Source organism: Thalassophryne amazonica, chromosome 6 (assembly GCF_902500255.1).
Source record: "Thalassophryne amazonica chromosome 6, fThaAma1.1, whole genome shotgun sequence".
Taxonomy (NCBI): Eukaryota; Metazoa; Chordata; class Actinopteri; order Batrachoidiformes; family Batrachoididae; genus Thalassophryne; species Thalassophryne amazonica.
Window position 1 is genome coordinate 76,328,342 of NC_047108.1, and position 9,050 is coordinate 76,337,391.

The window sequence follows — 9,050 nt, forward strand, 5'->3', positions numbered from 1 at the left end:
CGGAGCTTGCTTTGCAGTGTGGAGCAGGCATTTCTGTAAGCTGTCTTGGCAGAGTGGTCATCAGGTTTAGCTAAAAGAGTCTTGTGGCATGCACGTTTCTTTTCTAGTAGTTCCTGGATCTGTGTATATATATATATATATATATATATATATATATATATATATATATATATATATATATATATATATATATATATATATATATATACACTTATTAATTAACTCAGAAAACATTCACTAGGTGCTTTTTTAAAGTGGAGCAGTTGAGCTTTCAGATCTTGTCAAGTACACACATCTGTCGGTTTTTTCTTCTGAATTTCCTTCCACTTCCTACCACTGTTTTAATTTCTTCTTTTCTCTTTTTTTTGTTTGTAGCCATTTAATTGGCACCATCCAGGGATGCCTGTCAGTAAGAGGAAGCTCCTCCAGTCTCTGATGGGACCTTATGGCCCCCTGAGTGTGTCCTACAATGGAAAGACCTGTATTCTGTTCAAGGCAAAGCGCCTGGCAATCCGCTACAGGAACCACACTTTCATTGACCTGACTGAGAGGGTTTTCAATCCCAACTCACCTGTGGACACTAAAGGTTCCATCTGCACCAAGGAGAAAGCAACGTAAGTCTCGGCAGAAAGTGGAAAGTCATGTGTCATTTTGTTCGTAAGTGTCCAAGACCTTTTTTGGCAGAGGGTGGGGGTCCTTGAAGAGACAGATGTAACATTACTTAGATGAACAGGACCATTATCATAACTGATAATGTCAGACCATTTATGTTTAAGGCCAGATCATAATAATTAACTTGAGATGCTCAGTGAGGAATCAATATCCCGATTTTCAGTGACTGCCTGGACTCGGCCATCCATGTGATGCAAATGCCAAATCTGTAGAAACATTCACTCTTCTCAGCAGTGGCATTCATATGTCTGGTTCCTGGCTTTTGAGACTGAGAGATTGCCAAGAGCTTTTTAAGTCATGACATCACTGGACAGCGTGTTTTGTGATGCTGATGTCTTTGCAGGAAAATGAAAGTCCAAGTCTTCAGGTTCTTGGTGCTTCTGGTCTTAGACTGTGGTTATGAGACATGGATGCTAATGCTGACCTCTTTGGAGGATCCTTGGGTACCACTGGAATTACTTTATATCACATGGACAGTTACTTTGGGAGGTTAAGATGAGGAGTGTCATTTGCATGGTGAAGAAACAGCTATGACATTTCAGCCATGCAGCGTGTTTCTCTGGACATACGTATTCCAGCATGCAGATTCCTTGGTGTTGAGAAGCCCAGTCACTGGAGAAGGCCAAGAGGATCCCTAAGTTTCACCTGTATATGGCAGATAGATGGTTACTTTCAAGATGTAGGAATGGACCGTTTGTCTGCCTGAGTGATTGCTATCCAGGATGCAAGGCAGTTTGTAGTGTTGCGGATGCAGCAAGGTGTGCACATGCTCCCAAACCTGAGATGATAACAAAGAAAAAAGGCATTTGCACCTATAGAAGTCAGGTAATCTCTAATAATATACATTGATTTGAAACCACTTGTACCGATTAGCCAGACAAAGGGACAGAGCTGGAAAGGATGTGCAGCAGGTTAGGGTGGTAAAAGATGCACATGGTAATGTGCTGACAAGTGAAGAGTGTGTGCTGAGAAGGTGGAGGGAATATTTTGAAGAGTTGATGAATAAAGAAAATGAGCGAGAGAAAAGGCTGGATGATGTGGTGAGAGTAAATCAGGAAGTAAAAGAGATTAGCAAGGAAGAAGTGAGGGCTGCTATGAAGAGGATGAAGAGTGGAAAGGCAGTTGGTCCAGATGACATTCCAATGGAGGCATGGAAATGTCTAGGAGAGATGGCAGTAGAATTTCTAACCAAATTGTTTAATAAAATCTTGGAAAGTGAGAGGATGCCTGAGGAGTGGAGACGAAGTGTGCTGGTTCCTATTTTCAAGAACAAGGGTGATGTGCAGAGCTGCAGTAACTACAGAGGCATAAAGCTGATCAGCCACAGCATGAAGTTATGGGAAAGAGTAGTAGAAGCTAGGCTTAGAAAACAGGTGAAGATCTGTGAGCAGCAATATGGTTTCATGCCGAGAAAGAGCACTACAGATGCAATGTTTGCTCTGAGAATACTGTTGGAAAAGTACAGAGAAGGACAGAAAGAGTTACATTGTGTGTTTGTGGACTTAGAAAAAGCTTATGATAGGGTGCCAAGAGAAGAGTTGTGGCATTGTATGAGGAAGTCTGGAGTGGCAGAGAAGTATGTTAGGGTAGTGCAGGACATGTACAAGAATAGTGTGACAGCGGTGAGATGTGCAGTCGGAATGACAGACTCATTCAAGGTGGAGGTGGGATTACACCAAGGATCAGCTCTGAGTCCTTTCTTGTTTGCAGTGGTGATGGACAGGTTGACAGATGAGATCAGACAGGAGTCCCCATGGACTATGATGTTTGCAGATGACATTGTGATCTGTAGTGAGAGTAGAGAGCAAGTTGAGTCTAGTCTGGAGAAGTGGAGATATGCTTTGGAGAGAAGGGGAATGAAAGTCAGTAGAAGCAAGACTGAGTACATGTGTATGAATGAGAGGGAGCCCAGTGGAATAGTGCAGTTACAAGGAGTAGAAGTGGTGAAAGTAGATGAGTTTAAATATTTGGGGTCAACTGTTCAAAGTAATGGAGAGTGTGGTAGAGAGGTGAAGAAGAGAGTGCAGGCAGGGTGGAGTGGGTGGAGAAAGGTGGCAGGAGTGATTTGTGACCGAAGATTATCAGCAAGAGTGAAGGGGAAAGTTTACAAAACAGTAGTGAGACCATCTATGTTGTATGGTTTAGAGACAGTGGCATTAACAAAAAGACAGGAGGCAGAGCTGGAGGTGGCAGAGCTGAAGATGTTGAGATTCTCTTTGGGAGTGACAAGAATGGACAAGATTAGGAATGAACATATCAGAGGGACAGCTCAGGTGGGACGATTTGGAGACAAAGTCAGAGAGGCGAGATTGAGATGGTTTGGACATGTGCAGAGGAGGGACCCAGGGTATATAGGGAGAAGGATGCTGAGGATGGAGCCACCAGGCAGGAGGAGAAGAGGGAGACCAAAGAGGAGGTTCATGGATGTGCTGAGAGAGGACATGCAGGTGGTTGGTGTGACAGAGGAAGATACAGAGGACAGGGTGAGATGGAAACGATTGATCTGCTGTGGCGACCCCTAACGGGAACAGCCGAAAGACAAAGAAGAAGACAGAAGTAATTAATGCTTCTTGCAGTCACTCAAGCCAAGACATGAAATCAGTGCACTGTGTTTGCATCCCTGGCACAACAAAATGCACAGTGAATTTATTTCACACACAAGGGAACTGGGTGCTTCCATCTGACTACTTATGTAACATTGTCACTTCTTGCTCAGAGCACATGATGCTCATATGTATGCTACATGTACAAATGAATTTACACCACTGCAGTAGTTATATATTTGCTCTCTATATGCCATCAGAGTGCATGTAGGAAGCACAGAAAGGAACTTGGCTTCAGAACCAAGACTCTGACCTTGTTAAGCAAGAGTGTTAACAATGCTCCATCCTGCTGCCCATGAAATGAGTACACCTCAAACTGAATAGCTAATTCAAATGAAAGCGTGCAAAGTAAGACCCTTTGGTTGCTCCCTTGGTTTCTGCACTCGGGGTCACCACAGAAAATCCAAGGTGGATCTGAATGTCGAATTGGCACAAGTTTTACACCGGAAGCCCTTCCTGATGCGACTCCACATGAGAAATGGGGGGGGGGGGGGGGGGGGGGGGTTTGAAGTGGGAACCTTCCACAGTGAAACTAAGCGCACTAACTACTTTGCCACCACCCCTAATTTACGTAACAATAATTATCTTGCTATAATGATTGCAGCATATGTATGCGACACAATGAAGGTGGTGGAGGTTCCAAAGCTGGGCATCTCCTGACGTGTAGTTGGGAACCTTCCATAGTAACACCCAGACATCAGTGTGTGAATGGGTGAATGTAAAATATCATTGTATAACAATTTGAACATCTGCAACAGATGAAAAATATGCCGTTACAATTTAACATTTACTGAATCTAAGATAACTAAATATAAAGTGAAGGAATGTAATTCAGTACTAGACAGGCCCGAAGCCTACTATCATCTTATCCCTGGATATCATAGCATGAAACAGATGAGAGCCTATGACTCCCTATGGATGAGACATCAGTCCATTGCAGGTTACTTCCCCAACTAAGGCTGGTAGCCATTCAGAGCTGTTTGGACTGAGACAAAACAGACAGTGTCCTGACTTACAACACAGACAGCCTGAAGCAAACACATATGTAGAATTGAACCCTGATCTTTATATTGGTAGTCCAACTCCTACACTACAGAACCACCTGCTCCAACATAAAACTGTTGTTTCTCTTTTGGCTGCACTTGTTTTAGCTGGGACTCACCAAAGTGGATCCATGATGGTCACACAATGGCACAAGTGGCATGCTTGCCTCCAAATGTACAGCTGACTACAGCAGCATTTGGTTCAAAATGCTGTTGCCAAACTTTGGACAGGAAGCAGAAAACTTGACCACATTACACCCATTTTGGCGTCTCTTCACTGGCTTCCTGTCCCTGTGAGATCAGATTTTAAGATTCTGCTACTAATTAAACCCTACGTACCGGCCTGGGCTCTATGTTCTCAGGCTGCAGGACTACTTTGTGTCCCTAAGGTGTATAAAAAGTCTGAGGGTCACAGAGCTTTCTCTTATCATACACCTGCTTTGTGGAATGATCTCCCTGCATCAATAAAGCAGTCAGATTCTGTAGAGACTTTCAAGTCCAGACTGAAGATGCACTTATTTTCCCTTTCATATGGTTAGCATACTGGTATAGTATGGTACTATGCTTCCTACCCTTTTAAATTTATTTTATTAGTAAACAGAGTGGGTCGCGGCCTCAACTTTATCTAAATTCCGGGTCTTTTAGTGAAGCTTAGGGCTAGTGGCCGGCGATCACCTTAGTATTTTTTCTGTTTTTCTTGTTGCTTAATGCTGACAGATTATACCTTATTTGTTGTCTTTCTGCTGACTGATTCTGTTTTTTTTTTTCTCTGTTTGAGGTGTGACTCCATCCAGAAGTGGGAGTGGGTATCTTCTGCAACCATCCCGTCCTGGACACCAACATGGACTCCCAAAATTTCATGTATATGTGTATTGTCAAGTGTGTCGGTAACATGGCCCAAGCAGAGGGTCACCCCTTTGAGTCTGGTCTGCTTGAGGTTTCTTTGTCAAATCAGAGGGAGTTTTTCCTTACCACTGTCACCTGTGTGCTTCCTCTAGGGGTTGGTAAGGTTAGATCTTACTTGTGTGAAGCACCTTGAAGCAGCTTTGTTGTGATTTGGCACTCTATAAATGAAATAAATTGAAATGAAAACTAATTTAATAATAATAATAATAATAATAATCAAGACTCACTGAATCTAATGCTAAACAAATATAAATCTAATTAAACATAAAAATTCTACAGTTGATACCTACTTGTAATATATAGTCAGCTCTCCCCATCCACTGGGGACTCTTATCTGCACAGAGCATATTGCGGGTGGATGTAGCACTAAGTGTTTAATTAACCGATTAATTTGAGCAAATAGTTTTAACAACATTGAGGGCTTAAGCCAACCATAACCATTATGCTAATCCGATCCACTATTTTAAACCTTACCTTTCCTTGGGGCCAAAGGCACTAAGGGCCCTGATAAACTAAGCACTGTAAATAAGGAGAGGTTGGAAAATTCCTCTGAGTTATCACATTAAAAAGTTGTTTATTTGTGTATATTTGTGACATAGGCTTTCATTACGATTTGGTGATGTGGAGGACTTACGAGGTCTCGTCATCAGGTAAAAGCCACTCAGTTCAAACACCTTCTCCAACCAAAAATCACAGATGAAATGTCCATTTAACACTGACCGTTGTCTCTCCTATTAGGCTTCAGATGTCCAACACATTTTATGAAGCAGCGGGTCAGAACTGGTTTACTCTAGACAGCGTTCACATCCACTACAACTGGACCCAGGAGGCCACATTTAATGCCAGCGAGGTCTACGCTCCTGCTACTTCATCCTATCATTGCCAACACGTCAGCAGTCTACATAAATATGACACTCTGCTCGTGCCCAGCTCCCACACTGACACATCCGCTAACTGGCACATCACTTTCACCGATTTCCAGGTAAACCCATTTGTGTAGCGTAATGTGCCCACGCTTTCTGTTGTATGTCATTTTCGCCTCTATACTGCAAGGCCATATGTATCTAAGATGTCTGCTCTTGCTGTGTTTTGCTTGCTGGCTCTTGGTCACGCAGTGTGTCTGCTGTCTATTTGGCAATGTATCAATCTGTCTGATAAGCCACCTGCTAAACAGTCTCAACCTGTCCATCTGCTTGTATGTTGATGCCGGGTAAGCCCCGTAAGAGGCAGTGCCCTCTTTCATCCTAATCTCATCTCTCCACCTTCTCTCTGCTTTTCCAGATCCAGGCCTTCAATGTGCAGTCAGACAAGTTTGCTTCAGCCAGTGACTGTGCCACCTTCTTGACGCCGGCGATCCTGATGGGCTTGGTGACGTCTTTGATCCTGCTTTTGGTTTTAGCCTATGCGCTGCACATGGTGGTACATCTGAAGCACATTGACCGCTATGAGGAGCACAAAGCCACGGTGTACTTCCCTCGTAGTCCAGAGGCCGAGCTACCGGACAAAAACAGTCTGTGAAGGAAAAACAAGAGAGGGAGTATGACAGGGGAGGTCAGCAGAGAGACAGAGTGAGCTGAAAAACAAGATAGAGGGCAGCGTAAGAGAGAAAAAGTATCCTCCGCAGAGCATTTGTTTAATAAAATGACAGCTTTTGCCTGCTGAACATGCTAAGTGTTAGCTGCTTTACACAAATGCAGACTGCTGATGGATAATTTTTCCCCTTTCTCATTGTATTGTGAGATAGATCATGATCCAAACATGAAAGATCAATGACGGTTTCAGAGCCGTGAAGGATAACTGCAACCCCAGCCAGGCATTAAAACCATAACAGGCTAGCAGCTGTAGCTAATACGGCTAAAACCAGACACTCTTGATTACACATATGTACTGCGTGGCTCATACGTGTCATATTGCAGGCTTCCATCTCACACATTGAGTCTTACCAGCTTTTATTACAGTGTACTTTGTCTAATTCTGCTTTCAGCAATGTATACACTCAACAGCCAGTTTTACAGCTGAAATAGGGGTGTTAGCTGCATGCCGTTAAAAAAAGCTTCATCTGTCTGGGCTAGAGCAGTGTTTCCTAATAAAAAGGTTTGCAGACAGTCTTGCATGAGTTGGAACTAAAAAATAATCAAATGTGAAGCAACGTAGAAAAAGCTTAAAAAGCTTTTGAATGTGGTAGAAGGAAAATTTGGGAACCACTAGTCTAGCACCTGGCTGGAGTGAATGGACCACCACGACAGGCCTTCCAGAGCCTCTGGCATCTCTCACTCCACCCCTGAAGAAGACTGTTGCTTGGGACTTAACTGTGAAATGGCCTTTTTACAGACCAGCCAGACAAAGGGGATTCAACAAACTAGCACAACACTGGTTAGCTGTGAAAACACCTAACTACAAACTTTTAAAGACTACACAAGGAACTATGCCGCACGACAGCCTGTCTGAAGGCACGGCAGGATGGCGGCTCTCAGTCGGACGTGACTCTTGGTCAAGTGTGTTTGGACAAGTGAAGGTCGTAAGCTCTCCAGCCACACTACTCGGTGTGACTGTCAAAGTGAAGCTACAAAGAAGTTGCCATAAAAGATGGTGACGTGAGACAATGTGAAAACGAAAAGCTAACGTTACAGCTATGTATAAAAAAACACACACGTGTACAGAAATGTGACTCTGCAGAGGTCTTTTTTATATGCATTATAATCATGAAATGCTGTTAGGTACAGGGCAACTATGCTAATCCTCATAACTAAAAGCTGTAGATAAATTAAGATCGCTATATGATCATAGCTGTTTACTAATCTTCAAATACTGTATTGCACAACTAATAATGTAGGTAAAAGTAAGACAATGTGCTTTGAGGATTGGTGAACGTATCAGTGCATTTGATTTTTTTTTTCTACAGAGTCTTCACACATTATTTGTTTTCAGCTGAGCCAAACAATGTAAGTTCATCTTCATGGAACTGTAAATTGCAGACCAAATTCCAACCATAGCATCTTATTCCAAGATCCACCCCAGCAACAGCATCAGTAAGTCATTACTACTGATAAAAACACTCAGCATGACAGTAATATCTTAACATTTGATATGGCAGTTCTGTCAATCTGTAGCAGTGTAAAATGTGTTATTTGGTCATAAATGTATTCTACAAATTATGAAATGAGCAAAGGCAGTTTGTCTGAGGACAAACTTATGTAGATTGAACAATAAAGGAAATCCAGAGGAAACTGTGGTGTTTAATGTTCCACAGTGTTGCTGAAGTACAGTGCACAACAAAGAGTATGTGCAATGATTTTCACATTTTAGCTGGTTTGTTTTTTTTACCCTAGACCATCAAATATGGCCATTGGGTATTACAAAGGTTTTTCATCTGTCCACCAGTCCTATTACTGCCAGTCTTCAAATTCACAGGGAACATTCTTGGGACACAGACCTTAGACAAGTTCAAAGATGGCTAACCTTGACCTATTTTAAGAGGTTAAAATCTCACATTCTGTTCCTATTTTTATTTTATGTCTGTGGCTGAAGAAGCTCCTATGTTTGCCGATGACGGTGTACAGAGGTTGACTGGCGTCGTCCCTAATGTCCAGAAGTTTGTCAAGCAGTGCAAGGCGGCAGAGCCGCTGAGCTTAGCCTGGACTTGTATGACTACTTGTTCTCACAAGATCAAGGGGGTACTAAAAGGATTTGCAAAGAATTCTGCTCGTTTTTCTTAAAATGACATTAGCTGTCGTCTGCCAAGGATCAATACATTTCATCTAGTCAGTGTCACTACAGAGAACAATCTGCATTCAGGCTAGTAATGTTTTAATTTGAAAGTCAAATA

The 9,050-nt window shown here is 42.6% G+C and overlaps 1 protein-coding gene across 1 annotated transcript in view; it reads left to right on the top strand.

The window, feature by feature from the left end:
• atp6ap1lb (ATPase H+ transporting accessory protein 1 like b) overlaps positions 1–8,451 on the top strand; it is a 61,073-nt gene extending 52,622 nt beyond the window's left edge. The window contains exons 4-7 of the mRNA XM_034172541.1: positions 376–614; positions 5,824–5,874; positions 5,963–6,206; positions 6,506–8,451. Of these exons, the coding sequence (XP_034028432.1) occupies positions 376–614; positions 5,824–5,874; positions 5,963–6,206; positions 6,506–6,742 (771 nt within the window). The 3' untranslated portion in view covers positions 6,743–8,451. The remainder of the gene's footprint in view (positions 1–375; positions 615–5,823; positions 5,875–5,962; positions 6,207–6,505) is intronic.
• The last annotated feature ends 599 nt before the right edge of the window (positions 8,452–9,050 follow it).